Raw genomic sequence first — 20,726 nt, forward strand, 5'->3', positions numbered from 1 at the left:
TCTGTTGCTGTTTGTCACTTGTCCCATCACACACCTCTATTACTGCTGGTACAACTGTCTCTTTCATAACATCCCATATCTATACAGCCGATTCTGAGGTTTCTTTTCTGGCTCTGCAATTTTTTTCTCAACTCTCTAGCCTTCTCACCCCGCCCCATCCTCCAAACTTTGATCATCTTATTCCTGGCTGTGGCTTTTCTTTTTCTAATTGCTTTCAGCCTAAAACCTGCCACTACCAGTTTATGCTGTGTGAGGCACCAGTTAGGTGATAATTGGGAGGGGAGGTGAATGCAACTAAACTTTATTAAACAATCATTGAGGAAAAAAGTCACAAAAATTCAAACATGATAAAGCTTGTGCTAGCATGAAAACACAGGACGGTCTATCACCAGTGCAGGAAAGGGTGAGTGATAAGATGAAAAACCAAAACCGTTATAATGTACAAGCGTGTATGAAACATGTGTGGTAAAATGTTCAGTTACATCATATTCATTTGGAATGGTCTTACAGTCTATAATGATTTTTTTGTCTTCCTTCATAACCAATTCATAGTCAATTTATCCTATTTTGCCCATCTTTATAAGTTACCAGAAGACTTCTTCGCTCAAAGTGTGTATTCACGATTATCAGATTCATATCTTCTACTAATTCTAATAATCTTTCCCCCTCCTGGTTTCTTTTTCCAAAACCTTTTCCTCCATGTATTCCTTCAAAGCCACCAGAACTTTCCAACATGGGCAGTCATGTCCCTGATAACATTAAAAGATCACTACGTTGAACTCTTTTTATACATTCATCTAATCAACATTTGAATTTTTCCTTCTCCTTTTCTAAACATACTTGTTGGGGGCATATGCTAAGAAGATATGCCTTACGTCAATGACAATTTCTTGCAAATCGGGATGGGTAATTACTACATCATTCCTAATTGTATCTTCGCCTTTGAAGTAAACATTATATCCATCCCCAAACTTTCTTGTACTTTTCACTTTCCATTCTGTCTCCTGTACAAATAGAATCATAATATTATTGTCCTTCTCGGCATGGCACCCAGTAACTCTCTTCCCTTTCCTACAGAGTACCTACATTCCAATTTCCAATTCTTAGCTTTCCTTTTTTTTAATCCTTTCTTCTCACTAACTAATTTAGTCACTGACATCAATTCTCAAATATGCTGTACCCTTTCCATATTTCTTTCCGCTGTCATAGAATATTTCAGTATGACACTTAAAGGTTATGCCCTAGCCCTATTGCACTCCCCCATTGACTAGACATTCATTATTTAGGGTTTGATTTTGTTTTGATATGAATTAGCTGACTTTTTATCCAGGCTTGAGACTGACAGCAAGTTAGACTGTCTTGTCCATTAACCAGATGACCTAATTGATAGTGTGAGGACAAGATGAGCAGAGAGAGAGAGACTGACAATTTACTGAAAATGCAATGGTCACTATATTACAGAGTGCGGATGGATAAGCAGCCCGGGAGGAAAACATTTCCAACTCCTAAAATCATTTGTGTTTTCATTCAAATATAAATTATAAATACCAAGGCAGTAGCCTAATGAAATATACATTGCTATACATGAAATTAAAGCTCTCAAAGAGCGCAACATCGTTATACAAAAATCCGCTGTGTGGAATAAATAATAAAGTTACAATATGCAGAAAAATGTCCAGGGGGAGGAAACACGGCGGGTAAGACGATGTCCTACAAGTACTCCACCCCCACCCCCCCCCCCACCCCAGACAGCGGGCATCGGAGATGACTGATACCATTAACCCCTGTATTGCGGAGGGTGACGTAATTCCCCTCTGGTGCTTGAGCGAAGGGGAAGATTGCTCTGCTTGGGAAGAATTGTTTTCCCCTGTCGTTGCGTGGTTTTCTCCTGTCTGGTGGATGATTTGTTCTGAGGTGGAATCCTGGGTCTACCAGGGCCTGCGGTGATCTTCTTATTGCTTTCAAGGTATGCTGGTTTTAATCGGTCGATCGTCACCCAATCTTCTTGTCCGTGGACGTTCAAGAGGAAAGCTTTGGCTGTTCTTCTGACAACTTCGTGAGGGCCGCGATAAGGTCAAGTCAGGGGTTAGTGGTGAGCATCAACCTGGATGAAGACATAGTCACAGTCGTCTAGGTTCTTGGGCATGAAGTGTCTGGTCCTGGCCTCGTATGTTTTCAGGCATGGTCTGAATTTCCCTGCGATTTCTCTCAGTTGATCCAGCTTGGTGTCGTCGGTAGTTGCAGGGAAGAACTCACCAGGGACTGTAAGTGCCTCGCCGTAGACCTTCTCCACTGGAGAGGGTTCGCCGTCTGCCCTGGGACCGGTGCAAAGGCCAAGGAGGATCCACGGGAGTTGCGCTTTCCAATGTTCGTCCGTACATCGTGCCATCAGGGCTGCCTTGAGTGTGCTATGAGCTCTCTCGACCATGCCGTTCGCTGCAGGGTTGTATGCCATGGTACTGTGGAGTGTCGTTCCCATCAGGTTTGCCAGAGAGAGCCAGATCTCTGACAAGAAAACGGAACCTCGGTCCGTCGTGACATCGTCGGGGACACCGAAGCGGCTGATCCAACTCGACAGGAGAGCTTCGGCGCAGACATGGGTGGTTGCTTTGGACATCAGAGTTGCTTCTAACCATCTAGTGGAGCGGTCCATGATTGTCAGGAGTTATCGTGCAGAACCTGAAGGCGGCAGAGGTCCCACGACGTCTACGTGGATGTGTCCGAATCGTCTCTTGGGTTGGGGAAAATTGCTGACTCCCGACTCATTATGGCGGTTGACCTTACTCGTCTGGCAGTTAATGCAGGCTCTCTCCCACTCACGGGCGTCTTTCTTGATTCCTAGCCAGATGAATTTCTCGGATAAAAGACTGGCTGTAGTGCGACCCGAGGGGTGTGATAATCCGTGGATGACGTCGAAGATCTTCCTTCTACAAGAGGTGGGAATCCATGGGCATGGGCTGGTGTCGCAGAGGATAATTTCCCCTGCCGGTCTAAGGGGAATGTCCTTTATCTGTAGCGTTGATGCTGTCGTACGACAGTCTTGGGCCTCTGGGTTGTTCTGCTGTTCCACGACGAGGTTTGCAAAGTTGATCCCCAGGTGGACTGCGTTGATCTTGATCCTGGAGAGGGCGTCAGAGATGGGGTTCTTCTTACCCGGTACGTAGCTGATAGTGCAGCCAAATTCTGCGATGGCTGCCAGGTGTCGTTGTTGGTGAGAGGACTATGCGTCTGAAAACTTCGCGAAAGCGTGGATCAGGGGCTGGTGGTCTGTTGGGATGGCGAAGGGAGTCCCTTCAAGCATGTATCTAAAGTGGTGGACGGCGAGGTAGACGGCGAGGAGCTCCCTGTCGAATGTGCTGTACCTGGTTTCCACGGGTTTGAGTTTCTTACTGAAGAACGCCAAGGGCTGCGGCTAACCGTTGATGATCTGTTCGAGGACAGCACCGCAGGCGACGTTGCTGCCGTCAGTGGACAACTTCAGGGGGCACTGTTGTCATAGTACACCAGGGTGGTGGCTTTGGCGAGGGGTGCCTTCATCCTGTCGAAGGCGCGTTGCTGCAGGGAACCCCAGACGAGCTTCTTGGCTTTTCCCTTCAGGACGTCGTTGAAGGGAGTCAGGATGTGGGCGATGTAGGGGATGAAGCGACGGTAGTACTTTACCATCCCCAAAAACTCCTGAAGGTGATGGATGGTTTTCACGTCGTCCACCTTGGTTGATGTGGACTTCACGCTCGCTGCGGATATTTGATGTCCGAGGGAGTCCACCCTCTCGGCGCCGAATGTGCACTTGTCAAAGCGCATGATCAAACCGTTCACTTGAAGGCGCTTCAGCACGGCGCGGATGTGTCTCCAGTGTTCCTCTTTCGTCCTGGAGAAGATTGAGATGTCGTCCACGTAGCAGACGCAGAACGGCAGGTCCCCCAGGATGCTATCCATCAGTCATTGAAATGTGGCCCCTGCGTTGCATAGGCCGAAGGTTGAATATAAGGTGTAGGAGCCGAACGGCGTTATGATGGCGGTCTTAGGCACGTTCTCTGGGAACATAGGAACCTGAAAGTATGATTTAAGAAGGTCCATTTTAGTAAAAAATTTTGCCCCATGAAGGGCGCTGGTGAGGTCTTGCATATTTGTCAGAGGGTAATGGTCTGTCGTCGTGATGAGGTTAAGGCGCCGGTAGTCACTACAGGTCCTCCATGTCCTGTACGATTTCTTTACCATGTGAAGCGGAGATGCCCAAGGGCTGGATGCCCTCTTGCATATGCCCATCCGTTCCATGTTTTCGAAGGCACGTTTGGCTTCTCTCAGCTTCTGCGGCGGTAGGCGGCGGGACTTGATGTGCGCGGGAGGTCCCGTTGTGTTGATGTGGTGGTAGACCTCGTGCTTGGAGGGAGATCCGGGCAATTGTCGAAGTTCTGGCTTGAAAATGTCAAGGAACTCCTGAAGAAGGGCCGTGTAGGGCTATGCTACGACGGCGGTTATTGGTGTGATACCCGGACCAGCTCGTAGTGGGCGGGTTCGGCATGTCCCGGTGTCGATGAGGCATATCCTGGCGACGTCGACGAGTAGGCCATGGTGAGCCAGGAAGTCAGCGCCGAGGAGGGGGTGTCTGACGTCAGCAATAGCGAAGGGACAAGAGTAAAATCGGCCCATGATTGAGAATTTAAGCACCCTAGTCCCATAACACCGTATGGGAGATCCGTTGGCGGCGATGAGCGAGGGGGCATCACTGCTAGGCGCCCGGTTTAGGTCGGCCTGTGAGGGATGGAATTTTAATAGCATACAGCCGTTATCAACCATAAGCCTACAGTTGGATACGGCGTCTAGGATGTAGAATCCGATCTTGCCGTGATCTGCTACTGGGGCTACGGTTGATGTCGACGGTGTTAGGCATCAGAATTTCTTCGGGAACTTGCAGGGGGGCCTGCACTCCATTATGTTGCTCCCAAACTGCTGGTGGTAGAAACACTAAGTCGGGTTCGGTCTATGGTTCTGCTGCATCGGCTGCGGAGGTTTCTTCTTCATCAGTGCGAGGATTTTGTCGTCGTCAGCAGAGGGCGCCGCCGAGGAGTCGAGGGATGAGCAGCTGAAGGAGTATGATGCCCCAAGGTTGGAGGCCTTGGAGGCTTCGTATAATTTCTTTGCCCGTGACAGGAGGTCGTTCATTGGCAGGGTGTCGGTGTCGGTGTCGATGAGCTGGGCTCTCATGTCCTGCGGAAGGCATCGGAGGAATATTTCACGAGATAGGCTTATCTTTCGTCGTTGTCTATTGACGTCGGTTTCTGGCAGCATGAGAAGTCCAACCAGTTCATCCCATGCTTCTACGGGCGATGTGTCGCCCATAGGCCGTTCAGCTTGGCCACCCTGAAGAGTACGTTCACCCTCAGGAACCAGGAGGCGTTGTTGTGTTGTGAGAACGGTAGCAGCTTGACTTTAGGCACAGCTGAGTGATTGCTTTGCACGATGGGCTGGGTGGTTTCGTCATGGTCAGTAGATGCATCGGGCCAAGGGCATGAGCTGGTTATGTCAGATATACTCATCGTTGCTGCCTCACGAAACTAAGTGGGATAAAGCCAAAAGACGTCGTTAAACGTTAATGGCAAGCCAAAACTGCAATGTGTTTCCAACATCTCCAGGGTCACCAGTTGTGAGGACAACAAGACGAGCAGAGAGAGACTGACAATTTACTGAACATGCAACGGTCACTATATTACAGAGTGCTGACGGATAAGTAGCCCGGGAGGGAAACATTTCCAACCACCAAAATCATTGTTTTCATTCAAATATAAGTTATAAATACCAAGGTGGCAGCCTAATGAAATATAAATTATCATACATGAAAATAAAGCTCTCAAAGAGCGCAAAATCGTTTTACAAAAATCCACTGTATGGAGTAAATAATAAAGTTACAATATATAGAAAATAGTCCAGGGGGAGGAAACTTTGGTAAGACGATTTCCTTGAAATAGCTTTTAATTCGAATTACCCCTAATGAGTAAATATATGGATGAAAAGCCACAAAATTACGTGTTCAAATAGCAATAGATATGTATCACATATGGCGTCAAACTCTAGTCTGTTCAAATGAAAAACATGCCACCAAAGGCTTTAAAACATATGAGAACCAAAGTGCTAAATTCCGTTCAGGATTTACCTGGTGAGACCACTATTTTTCATATATATTCTTCACATTTCACATTGTTTGGAAGTAGTTTACTCATTCCTCCAAGCAAGGTAGACGATGAACTTCTTGTATACGCATTCATTAATCATATAATGTCTATACATTGAACAAATATCCCAAAGATATAGAAACTTTGTTCACTTCCTAATTGGCAATGGCCTACCCTATCTCCACTTGCATCCCTATGCAGAGAGGCTAGGGAATTGATAGGAATCGTGACTTTAAATCTTCTTAGAACCAAAGATCACTGAATATTCCAGGGTTAGTTACCCAAGCCAGTTTTGGTCATATAAACTTCCTCCCTCCTTAGGATTAGTCTCCTACTAAAGGTTAATGGTTGAAATTACGTGTAGTAACAAATCACAAATTTAAGTAATTTGTATTTTCCCTAACCATATAAACTTGAGACTAAGTTGCACCACCTGCCTCAACTACCCCCACCCCTCGTACGCACTGTCGGGTGGGTAGGGATACACAACCACCAGGCGAGCAGCAATGTTTATCTTAATTAAGTTTAAAGGCCTCTCAGCTTCGCCACTCGCCATACTCTATTTAGAGGTTGTGGATTTGTATGGTTAGGAAAAATACAAATTACTTTACAGCATCCACTCCTAATCACATCACTAACATTAAAAAACTATTAATTCATCAATCTATCATTCGTTATCATGTCACTATCATTATCAAAACATGCAGAGCTAAATACCGGTAATACTCTTAAATGCAAGAGTGTAAGTACCTATAGAAATGAATATATGAAGAAAAGATTTTTGCACATAAAGTTAAATGAATTATTACCTCTTCGATACGACCATACAAAAATTAATAAGCCACCTTATTTTACATCTCAGTACTAAATTTAATGGTTAGATCTTATTCATTAAACATTATAAAACAATATTGAAATTTCCATGTCCTTGTCACATAATATATCTTATTAACATTTTGTTAAATAAAGTTGTTTAATATTCTGTCTTGAAAATTTCCATGGCTAGCGTGTGATCATTACCTGATACTAATCTCAGATATTTCTCTATGAATTGAAACATTATTTATTATCCTTCTTAACAAATTATCAAAATGCGCTTTAGTAAATAGTAGTATTATATCGAGAGTCACTTAGTTGAAATTGACAATAAAAAAGTCAAATAAGCACCGCGATCAAACTTATTTTGATTTCGTTAACCAGAAGACTGCATGGGTATAGTAGAACAGTGATGATGCTGCACCCCAGAAGCTATATCTCGAGGGTTTGCTTCCTTGGAATGCATGTAGTGACGTAGAGTTCAGACACAATTCCTCACAAAATTAGCTTTGCATTCTGTAGACACTATCAAGGAGACGCATCCCAGCAACACTTAATCCGATTCTACAAGCGTGGATGCGGTAATCTAAAAAAAGGAGCTGTAGAACATGACCAAAAAAGCATAGGGGTGGGGGTCGGGGAGGAGGGCGCCGATGTAAGCCCCATCCCCCAGAAGCTGACGCAATTCTAAGCTATTTTTAGATATATTTCGTGTTTTTGAAACCATTTTCATCTAATAATTGAATATGAAAAGCATTCCGATAAAATACATAAAGCATTTCAGCAGTAATAGTTACAATTACTTTTAGTACCTGACTATACATTCTTGGAAAACCTCAATAATTGACTACCTCTTAATTACATCTGTAAAGAATGGAGAGCCTGCATCCTTCCGTTCAACTATTAACCTACTGCAATTCTCGACTCGCCAAATTATAATTAGTCTCTCCACTTCTTCCAACTTGATTTATACCAGAAACCCAATCTCTTTATCTCCAGCTAATATAGAAAATTTTTACCACTTGAGAGAGAGAGAGAGAGAGAGAGAGAGAGAGAGAGAGAGAGAGAGAGAGAGAGAGAGAGAGAGAGAGAGAGAGAGAAGTATGATTTCAACCTTTCAAATCCTTACTAGATTTTTCTTGTAGCAACTACTGAACGGACGCTGTTGATTATTTTGTTTTAGTTTGATCAAAGTTTCAAGGTATTAGTAAAATCCAAGCTTTATGTCATGAAACTTAATTTCTTCGAATTAGAAATTTTTCCAAAGAAGAGCCTGCTTTTTGTTTATTTGAAGATTTTCTTTTTGTATGTTTTCATTTTACTTCATCCCATCTACTGTACTTTTTCTTTTTCATAGAAACAACAAAGACCACCATACTAATTACCTCGCAAATTAAAACATCTTTTTTTCTTAAATATATATAATTTTTTTGGAACCGGTAAACTTATTGAACAACTATGGAGTTTTCATACCACGTGGATTTGTTAATAGTATTACATTTTAATACTACAAATGATAATAAACAAAATTCATAGTAACCAAATTACACTGTGATCCCACAAATTTTCACTTTCAACATAATTTTTACTCCAGATACTGAACAGAACCAAAGCTAACCGATAAAACAGCCATATCAGAGTTTTCTGAGAACTTATCTTACGCCTTCGAAAATTTTATTGTCACTTGGCAAGAGTTCTAACACATGGTTTAATATACTTAAAAATCAAATCGGAATAAATTCAGCTAAATAAACAAAAATGATTAGTTTAGCAATAGATCATGAATGAACACATAAAACACGAATGATACTGATATTTAAATTACATTTGACGTTGATACATACATGTAAATGGATGGAGAGAGGCCGGTTGAAATTGACTGTAGTGTTAAATCGATAAAAAAAATAATTAGAAAACTCTCTTCTAGAATCTTGGATCTAATACACAGATACACGTGTATATATATATATATATATATATATATATATATATATATATATATATATATATATATATATATATATATATATATATATATATATATATACTGTATACTACGACTAGCGAATTACGTAAGTTCCCAAGGTCCCAAACTGACTTGCTTTACATTACATATGATAGACAACATAATACCTTCAAGCTCTGAGAATAATACGCTGTGAAAATATGCATCGGAAAAGTACAAATTATTTTTAGAATTATTTCTTAATATCACTTTTATTGTTTAGTTTGTATTTGTACAATGCATTACTGCATTATATATATTTTGTGAACTGTTTAGTTTTTGTATCTCTAGTCCATCACTAAAAAATTCTTTTTTATTGCAGAGACACGATGCCTTGCACCCAGTTGGGATCATATGCTATAAATTCATTATAAGATCAAGATTGTCCAAAAAAAATAAGTGTCACTTGGATAAATTATCTGGATTGAAGAATATTAAACATAAGCGGCGAGAGCGATTACGACTCTCTTAATGCCTTTGAAGTTGCTAGGTTAGGGCAAGCAATGATTTACTGTGAGGGATTCTTAGGATATTAGTGCAGTGGACCTTTCAGTGAAATTAGAGTAGAGGGTGGATTCCCCTTATCATGTGACTTTTGGTGTGTGCCCAGAATCCCTGACGGACCTTTCACTGTCATTTTGTGGAACCTCTTTACATATAGTGATAGAACTGTTCCAGTATTAGGATCATATATTAGGTCACAGAAATAAGTGACCACAAACTGGAGTAAAACAGGTCAGTGTGGCCGTGAAACTTTAAGGACAGTCAATGTCCAGATCCTGCTGACTTACTGTGTGGATAAGATATATAGTGCTATTTTTTTTTCTTTTTTAAGTGTTGCAAAATTAGGATAATGCAAAATTTACTTAATTGTGTGTGCCAGGGAATTTGAGCTTGTGATGATATTTGTAGCAGAAGCTGGGAGAAAACTCAAGTGAGCCATTTGAATAAGTACTTTTATTTACAAATTGTATGTATTTTGATTAAAAAGTTTTCTATCGAGTAAATTACTAATAAGAGTACTGAGATACAAATGATACGAGACCTACTTTGCAGTGTAATTACCATAACTCTAAAAGTACATACAAATGTAAGTATAGGCTTAACATTTGTATATTGAAATGTAAGTTTTCATAATTCCCTCTGATTAGCTGTCCACCTTTATTAACCGAGATGATGATTTGAATCTGGCAGGTTGGGCAGGCAGTTTACTACAATTTTATAGTGTTCATGCTCTTTGTAAAACCAAAGCCTTTCAGCCATTCCTTTATAGCTTGTAAAAGGTTATAATGATGTATAGATTATAGAGCACAGTATTTGATATGGAAATTGTTGCCGTAACAAGATTCTGTGTTTAATTGTTCAGTAAGCTAAATCTCACAATTTAGTACTGTAGTTATTTTCCTCTTGTCTTGAAAAAGATTCATTATTCAATCATAGACCAACACTTTTGAGAGTAATGTTCTTAATACTGTACAAGAAGGCCTAGCCATAGCTTTGGTTCTGAAGAGGTATATTTGTTAATGTGGAATTATGTTTTCATCTGATCGTGATATTTTTCCAGTTTGTTTACAATTAACTTTATTTGATTTCCTATTGAAATACAATCTTTTTTATTTTCTTAAACCATTGTAAGCGTTTCTTTTCCTGGCATAACCTGACCCCTCCTCAGCCAGCCATTTTTATTCAATGTATTATTTGCTTCCTTTCCAAAATCTGACTATATATATATATATATATATACAGTATATATGTATATATATATATATAGAGAGAGATATATATATATATATATATATATATATATATATATATATATGTATATATATATATGTATATATATATATATATATATATATATATATATATATATATATATATATATATATATATATATATATATATATATATATATATATATATATATATTCATATATATATATATATATATATATATATATGTATATCTATATATCTATATATATATATATATATATATATATATATATGTATATATATATATATATATATATATATATATATATATATATATATATATATATACATATACTGTTGGTTTTCCCCGGAATTAGACCATTGATCATACTACCTGCTTTTTCGGCAAACTCAAGTAAAGAAAAATAGATCTTACTCAAAGAAGATAGAGCTATTTCTTATTTCTGCCGATTTTCACAGAATTAAATCAACGGTCATATTACCTGTTTATTCAGCAACCTCAGGGCAAGAGAAGATAATAGGGAAATTTGAGGTTCTAGCTGGGTCCCCATGTATAAAAATCGATGGGTGGTGCCCAGTGCCAAATTCTCTTGACTGTTTACCTTTTGCCCAGATTTCTGGGTATTCCACTGCTTTATCTTTTTGTGTAGTGAACGTTGGAGCGTGGTCGGCATATGGACACTAGGCAGTCTGCGTCTGGCCACAGTCCACAAGCCACTACAATGCAACTCCCAGACGTTTATATATATGAACACTGAATATCTAAAGGTCTCTTTACGTTGCACTTAAAACAAGACTGGGTGATTACTTTACCTTTATCGGGAACTATTCTAAAACCAACCTCTTACTTCAGTTCTACGTTATGGGATACGAGCAAGTTACTGAGTTAAATATTGGTGATCGAAATAATACACACTTTACAAAAATATATAAAAATAACAATTTAACAGTAATACCAAAAATAGATCACTCAAAATTTAAATCTGAGCTAAACCTTAGACTAAGACAAAATGACATCTAAAAAATTATACAATCACTTATATTACTAAAAATTAATTTATGAAAATATTTTATTTTGACAATCAATAAAAAAAAATGACACTTTAACACTACAGGAAATAAATCAAATTTACACTTACATGTACGTAACTGTGGCTCTTACGTCCTTAGGGCTCACACAAGATTACCGAACGGTTAAGCAAGAATAAATGCAATTCACTGTTTTACTAAATCATACAGGGCCAGGCACAAATAAATTAATAATTTTACAATATAAACTGTGTTCACATATACACGGCTCTCCTTTCAACTTAAATCACAGAAATTCCAATGTTTGAACAAACACTATACACATAGAGAAAACACTATGTACGTTTGAGAGGAAACACTATGCACGTTGGAAAGGAAATACATAGTGGCTGGATAGATACTGGAGAGAAAACTGTCGGATGTTGGCTCTTTCAGAAGGTCAGGCTGGATCTCTTATTCCTATCCATTGCTAGGCCCTTATATATCATCCTAATTCATTCTGGAATCTTCCAGCTAATCATTCTTGTAGCGTGGGGGCATGGTCCAGACGGCCTCCCACGACGTCAAGTTGCCAACTTGGCAGTTAGAAGTAGGGTCCTATCGTCCCATGATGAGGCAACCCTCCCAGCTAACTCCGCCTACCTCCTCTCCCAACATTAAAAAACAAGAATAATTTTTAGTCTAGAACCTTCATGCAACTTCCAACAACGTGGAAACGTGATGCAGTCCCTAGTGTGTGTCACGCAGTATACCTTTTAACAAGATTACATAAAACCTCATAACAAAACTAAGTGAAATAGAAATATAATTTTTTAAAATAACGTAAATTCACATATACGGAACTGAATAAATATACAATTAAATAAAAGATAATAGTCTCATGTAATTTATATACATATACTTAATCCTACATGAGTGCAACTCACCTTACGAGCTGGCTATACATCTCCTAAATACACAAATGAAATCATCATCATCATTATCATCTAATCCTTCGCCGATTGACCCAAAGGGCCTCGGTTAGATTTCGCCTGTTATCTCTATCCTGAGCTTTTAATTCAATACTTCTCGATTCATCATCTCCTACTTCGCGCTTCATAGTCCTCAGCCATGTAGGCCTGGGTCTTCCAACTCTTCTAGTGCATTGTAGGGCTCAGCTGAATGTTTGGTGAACTAATCTCTCTTGGGGATAGCAAAGAGCATGCCCAAACCATCTCCATCTACCCTTCATCATGATCTTATCCACACATGGCACTCGAGTAATCTCTCTTATAGTTTGATTTCTAATCCTGTCCTGCCATTCAACTCCCAATATCCTCCTGAGGGTTTTGTTCTCAAATCTACTAAATCTATTGGAAATTGTTTCATTGTCATACCATGATTCATGTCCATATAGTAACACCGATTTCACTAAAGTGATATATAGTCTGTTTTTTATATGCAACTTCAGGCAATTTGATTTCCAAATTTTACTTAACCTAGCTATTGTCTGATTTGCTTTTTTCCATCTTTCACTAAACTCTATTTCTAAAGACCCTGTATTGAAGATCATAGTTCCTAAATACTTAAATGATTCTAAATCAGTAATCTTTTCTCCTTGCAATGATATTTCATCTCTCATTGCATACTCCGTTCTCATCATCCCTGTCTTTCTTCTGTTTATTTTCAGCCTAACCTCATGTGATATTTCATGCATTCTCTTAAGCAAGCATTGATAACCCTGTGGTGTTCTGGTAACATCATCAGCATACTCTAGGTCTGATAAATTACTATCACCAATTCAGTCCAATCCTTCTTCACCATCTCCAATTGTTCTACGCATTACATAATCTATGAGGATAAGCAACATAAGAGACAACACATTCCCCTAGAGCACTCAGCTGTTCACCGGAAATCCACTTGACAAGATTCCATTAACACCCACCCTGCACCTGCCATGTTCATGAACAGACTTATTCAAATTTACATATTTAAGAGGAATTCCATAATAACGCAGGACTCTCCACAAAATTGGCCGGTGCACACTATCAAAGGCCTTTTCATAGTCCACAAAGGCCATCATAAGTGGACCCCTATATTCCACGCATTGCTGCACAACAGGTCTCAAAATGAGAATTTGGTCAGTGTAACTTCTACCTTTTCAAATCCTGCTTGTTCATCTCTCAGCTTTTCAGTCTCTCAAGTTTAAGCATACTATATATGAAATACGTGAATAAGATATTCTACTCTCATGTTGGACAAACTTAATAAGAGTGTGATATATATATATATATATATATACATATATATATATATATATATATATACACACACATATATATATATATATATATATATATATATATATATATACATATATATATATATATATATATATATATATATATACATATATATATATATATATATATATATATATATATATATATATATATATATATATATATATATATATATATATATATATATATATATATATATATATATATATATATATATATATATATATATATATATATAGTTAAAGATGTAACGGTGTTAAACAATTTTAAGTCAATCAGCCATAGAATGGTGAGAAGTAAAATTTGTCTAGATCAGGAAGAAAAACTATTTTTAATAAAGAAAATCAATGCTTCTGTAATGAGAGAAAAATCCGACAAGTTTAGTTTGGCAATACAAAAATAGGTACTTCCAGCTACATGATGAAACGTGTCGCAAGGTAGCTGTTACGTACTAACAGAAAGGTGGGGTGAATGTAGGTGACTTTACTCAACAAGATAATGAGCTTATATACAAACAGTTGAGGGTAACAATGGCACAAAAATTTAAACAATGTGAAACATGCAATGGTAAGCTTAATTTTTTTTTCTATCATCAGTGCAGTAGAGAGTGAGATAATAAAAGGCAATAGCATTACAGTGTATAAGCATGTACGAAATGCGTGCGGTACATGGCTTCCCCCTACAAAAGTTATACATGTGAAATAGGTGCCCTGCCCTTGCGAGGTGAACTGTAAACGGTTCATCTTGCAGGAGTTATGCAGGTTTTAGGCGATCAATGGAGACCCAATCTTCTTTGACACGGATGTTAATTAAGAAAGCAAGGAAGGGGCCCATCTGATGAGGCATTAATGGTGGCTTGATAGTGTGAGTTTGCATGAACACATGTGTTGTGGTGTTTAAATCTTTTGGTACGTTTTAGGGCTGGGAGCTTGTATGTCTGAAGGCAGGGAGTAAATTTTCCCACAAAATGACGTAGGCACTGGAGATTGTCAGAAGAGGCTGCAGACAAAAAAAATTCAGCAGGGATGACCAACGGGTTACCATACACCATTTCAGCTGTTGAGACATTCAAGGCATCCATAGGAGTGGTCCCTAATCCCAACAGGACCCAGGGAAGTTGAGTGAACCAGTTGGAGTCATTGCAGTGGGACATCAAAGCTGCTTTGATTGTGCAGTGAGAACATTCAACGATTTCGTTGTCTGCAGGGTTGTAGGCGGTTGTCTGATGTAGGGTGATGGCCACTAAATTCACTAATGATGTCCACAATTGAGAGGTGAAAGTAGTACTCTTTTCAGAAGAAATATGCTCAAGATTAGCAAATCTCACTACCCATCCTGAGAGTAATGCGGATGCACTTAAGGCGGACGCTGCAGTTTGTATGGGGAGGGCTTCAGGCCAACAATTGGAGCGGTCAATGACGGTAAACAGGTAACGGTATCCATATGATGTGTGTAGGGGACCTACTATGTCGACGTAAATGTATGCAAAAGGATGATGAGGTTGAGAAAAGGTGTCCACTCCTGATTCCATGTGTCAATGTACTTTTGAATATTGGCATGAAGTACAGACAGGGACCCGATCCTTAGCATCCTTAGTAATGCTGTGCAGTAGATCAGTGCGAAGGATGTGAGAGGCCATGGATAAAATTCAAATACCTGTCGGTGCATGTGATCAGTTATCCCCGGTCATGGCCTGCAAGTACCGACAGCTCGGAAAAAGGGGGCTTTGTAGTTGTCGAAGGCGATGTCTTCCCCACAGAGGGATGGGCCAGATGTCCTGCATGCTTGGTAATCTGAATCTTTTCATTGGTCTTCTGCTAAGGCATTCTAATACAGTCCAAGGTAAATTGTGGTGAATGCATTTCTTGACAGGGCATCAGGAATAGAATTTATTCCTCAGGGGCCTGTTGAAAGGTGCAGCTGCATTCCACTATGGCGGAGAGAGGTCACCCTTGACGGGTGGACCAGGCATGGACTGTCGAGTGAAGGCATGCAGAAGAGGCATGTGGTCCGTGCGAATGATAAAGGATGTACATTCTAAGAAATGGCAAAAGTAATGGACAGACAAATGCTATGCCAGCAATTTGCGGTCGAAGGTAGAATAGCCGGATTCTACCTTGGACTGTTTTCAACTGAATTAGGTTAATGGGCGGGGTGACCGATTGACCAGCTGCTTGAGTAATGTACCAGTATCGATATCGCTGTCATCGGTGGAGAGGAGGAGAGGGCCATGTAGCATTGGAAAAGTGAGAGGAACAGTAGTTAATAGGGCATTCTTTGCGTTACAGGTCTTTCGGCTTGCCCTTGAGGGAGGCAGAGAGGTGGGCAAGAGTGAGGGCAATGGCTGACAGGAGCTGGTGATGGTAGGTACATTTGTCATACCAGACTACAAGGACGCTATGTTGTAGGCTCTCGAGAATGATGTGTAAGTGATGGAGGTGTTCCTCTTTGGAGGAAGAGAACACAAGTATGTCTTCCATATAACATACACAGAAGGGGAGGTCCCTTAAGATGCCTTCCATTAGGCGCTGAAAAGTGGCCTCAGCATTTTGAAGGCTAAAACATGAGTAAATGAATGTGTAAGTACCAAAGAGTGTGGTCTGGGGATGTCTTCTGGGTTCATCAGCACTGGATAACACCACCTTCAAGAGGTCGAGAGTCGAGAACCCCTTTACTTTGTACAAGCAGGATGTAACGTAGTGATCCTGTTCTGTCTGCATGTTCAGGCATCTGTAATCCCCACAAGGGAGCAGGGAGCCATCCTTTTTCAGGACGATGTGTAAGGGCGACGACTATGGGTTTGAGGCCTTTAGGCAAAGGCCCAATTCTTCCATTTTGGCAAAATTTTGTTTGGCAGGAGCCAAGCGAGTCCGGGCCAGTCACCTGAATCTGGCAAACACCAGGGTGCCCATCATCTTGGTATGGTAATAAGTAGCATGATGGGCGTTTGGTGAAGTTTTGTCCGGAAGACTTAAGCGTACAACATGAGGAGGAGGACATGGGCCTCTAGGGGTGCGCTGATATGGAGTGTGAGGTCGGAGGTGGCAGTTTGAATAGGTGTCGACAAGTATGAATCTATGTTCACTAAACTCTGATGTGCCACATCACCCTGGAGGTAGAAATGGGCAAGGAAATCCCCCCCCCCCCCAAGTTGTGACAATGTTATGACGACATCGAGGAATTTCCAAAGGTATTTGGTACTCCTAAACGATAGTTTGAGGCTCTCTGATCCGTTGGCAGCTATCAGGCAGACGTCAGCAGACTTAGAATGACTATGCCATGTCCTGCAAAGTGACTTTGATAATAGTGAATGAAAAGCATCAGTGTCTACCAAAAGCCACACACTCGTACCTGCATTATGTAAAAAGAAAAAAATAGTGACAGGGAGGGCTACCGCCACAAGCAATGGCCTACTTATAAGTTTTTTGGCCACTGACAACCGAAAAACATCTAATATGGAAAAACATCTAACTACACTAGGGTTCACTAGTTTGTATAACACTAATCATGATTTCGCATTAAAAGCTAAAGTGATTATTGCCATGGTCTTTGTGCCCTTGAATAAGATCAATGAGTATTTGGATGCTCTAGCGACCGAACTGCTGTAGAAGATACATATATTGGTCGTCAGAACAGACGAGGGAATGAATCACCACAAAAACTAAAAATGTATAGGGATTCAGACAAAAGAATACATGAAATTGTTCATAGATTTGAAAACACGGATGCTGTTGAGTACTTCAAAAGCCTTGCTCATAATTACCAAATGAACTAAATAAAGCTTCATTATGATTTTTGTTTTTAGAGTTTGCTTTTACATTTTCATAGGCCTGTTTTTACTTTTCAGTAAAAGTTTTGAGTTTTAAATGATTGTGAATTTATAAACAAATCATTCCTAATGTTTGGATGGCGCTAAATCAGATGGCGTTCAAACGGCCATGCCCAACTGTCAGGTGGCGCCCAGACGGTCGTGCCCAAACGACTGCGCCCAACTGGCCGCGCCCAATAGTCCCATTCCGTTAATATTGATAGCATTAGTTTTCTGTGAAGAGATTCAAGCTACTTTATAAATCTGTTACACTTAAGTTTAGTAATAGTAAATGTCAGTGCAGATTAAATAAGTTTTAACTAAAAACATAATTAACCTAGAGAGAGAGAGAGAGAGAGAGAGAGAGAGAGAGAGAGCCTTATTGCCTTATTCTATGTTTGGGTTCCCCCAGGTGCCTCAGTGTGAGGCACCTCGTATATCCACCAGAGAGTTGCTAATGCATCTTCCGGTGTATTTTACATCTTCCAGTCTTGGGTGGTCTAGGATGCATCTTAAGTATTTATCAAGCTTATTTTTAAACGCATCTACGCTCACTCCTGATATGTTTCTTAGATGAGCTGGCACCGCATTAAATAGTCGCTGCATTATCGATGCTGGTGCTTAGTGGATTAATGTCCTGTATGCCTTCCTTAGTTTTCCTGATATAGTTTTGGGCACTATTAATCTACCTCGACTTGCTCTTTCTGATATTTTTAGCTCCATGATGTTTTCAGTAATTCCTTCGATTTGCTTCCCTGCTTGTATTATCATGTAGCGTTCTCTTCTCCTTTCTAGACTATACAATTTTAAAAATTGCAGTCTTTCCCAGTAGTCAAGGTCCTTAACTTCTTCTATTCTAGTAGTAAAGGACCCTTGTACACTCTCTATTTGTGCAATATCCCTTTAGTAGTGTGGGTACCATATCACATGGCAGTACTCGAGTGTACAACGTACATAAGTTTTGTACAGCATAAGCATGTGTTCAGCTTTTCTTGTTTTAAAGCGTCTGAATAGCATTCCCATTTTTGCTTTACATTTAGCCAACAGTGTTGCTATTTGGTCGTTGCACAACATATTCCTGTTTAACAATACACCAAGGTCTTTAATTGCTTCCTTGTTTGTGATTGTCTCGTTATTAGGTCACCTGTATGCATATATCATTCCTTCTCTGTTTCCATAGTTTATTGATTCGAATTTACTGGAGTTCAATACAATCCTATTTATCTCTGCCCATTCATATATTTTGTTTAGATCTCTTTATAACGAGTTCCTATCTTCATCACAAGTAATTTCTCTACTTATTCTTGTGTCATCAGCGAAACTTCTCACTACAGAGTCTTTAACATCACAGCCTATGTCTGAGATCAAAATAACAAACAGCAGTGCAGCTAATACTGTACCCTGTGGCACGCCAGGTATTACCTGATCTTCATCTGATTTCTCGTCATTTGCAACCACTATCTGTTTTCTGTTTTGCAGAAATTCTTTTACCCATTTTCCTATCTTTCCTACAATATCATGCCTTCTCATTTTTTTCTCTAATATAATATGGTCTACCTTGTCAAAGGCTTTTGCAAAATCTAGATAGATCACATCTGTGTCTTTTTCATTTATCATATTTTTGTATATGTTTTCATAGTGTGCTATCAGTTGGATTTGTGTACTTTTTCCGGGCATAAAACCGTGTTGACCTATATTAAATAAATTGTTTTTAACCAAATGATTCATTACTTTCTTTTTTATTACCCTTTCATACACTTTCATAATATGTGATGTTAGACTAACAGGTCTATAATTGCTTGCCCCTAGTCTTGATCCACTTTTGAAAATAGGGGTTATATAAGCTAATTTATGTTTAACATATATCTCGCTCATATCTACACTTAGTCTTAGCAGTATTGCAAGTGGCTTTGCGATAGTGTGTGTGCAGATTTTTTTAACAAAATAGCTGGAACTACATCTGGTCCGGCTGCCGATCTATTTTTAATTTCGCTTATAGCCTGCACAATATCTGCTTCATTAATATCTATATCCGTTAGATATTCAAAATTTTCTTCTTTCATTTCTGTTTCATTATTCTCATTCGCAATTCTTGGCGTGAACTCACTCTTATATTTTTCTGCTAATATGTTGCATATTTCCTTTTTTTTTTATTCGTTAACCGTCCTTCAATTCTTAGAGGGCCAATTTCTAATCTCCCTTTATTCATCTTTTTTTGCATAAGAGTATAGTACTTTGTTTTTCTTTTTATATTTTGATGTGTAGTTTCTTCTAAGTCCCTTTTTTCATTTTCTTTCGATTGTATAATCTTTTGTTATGCATTTTCTATCTTACCTTTTATTTCCATTATTTTCCATACATTTTTTTTTTTTTTTTTGCAATATTTTTCTTCCACTTTCTAATTTTCTGAAATAAGATCCTTCTGTCTCTTGGTATGCATGTCTGATGTTTATTGTTTTTTTTTTTTCCGTACATATTTTTCAACAATTTTCTCCAGTATTTTGTGCAGTATATCCATATTTACCTGTATATATATTACGAATACATTTTTCCAATTTTTGTTCAATTCTTCATTTATTTCTGATCATTTTATATTCTTACTATAAAAAATATATTTTCCATATCCTTCCCATCGTTTTGTGCTTTGTTTATCTCTGCGTTCACTTGCTTTGGAATGGACTATTAATTCTATGACATTGTGGTCTGAAATTCCCGTGTTATACACTATTATTTCTTTAACATAATTCACCTCATTCACAAATAGTAAATCTAGGACATTATCCTTTCTTGTTGGGGTGTGGTTTACTTGTTGCATATTATGTTCTAAAAGCAAATCTTGAAGCTTTTCAAATTGCCTCTTATCTTCTGCACTACTATTA

At 39.2% G+C, this 20,726-nt stretch overlaps 2 protein-coding genes across 2 annotated transcripts in view; both read right to left on the reverse strand.

The window, feature by feature from the left end:
- Positions 1-20,726, reverse strand: part of LOC137653192 (solute carrier organic anion transporter family member 74D-like) — a 167,141-nt gene that overhangs the window by 120,903 nt on the left and 25,512 nt on the right. The window lies entirely within an intron of this gene.
- On the reverse strand, positions 14,845-15,570 carry LOC137652767 (uncharacterized). Its single transcript, XM_068386174.1, has one exon. It carries the CDS (start codon positions 15,568-15,570, stop codon positions 14,845-14,847), a length of 726 nt encoding a protein of 241 aa, XP_068242275.1.

Source organism: Palaemon carinicauda, chromosome 14, assembly GCF_036898095.1.
Source record: "Palaemon carinicauda isolate YSFRI2023 chromosome 14, ASM3689809v2, whole genome shotgun sequence".
Classification (NCBI taxonomy): Eukaryota; Metazoa; Arthropoda; class Malacostraca; order Decapoda; family Palaemonidae; genus Palaemon; species Palaemon carinicauda.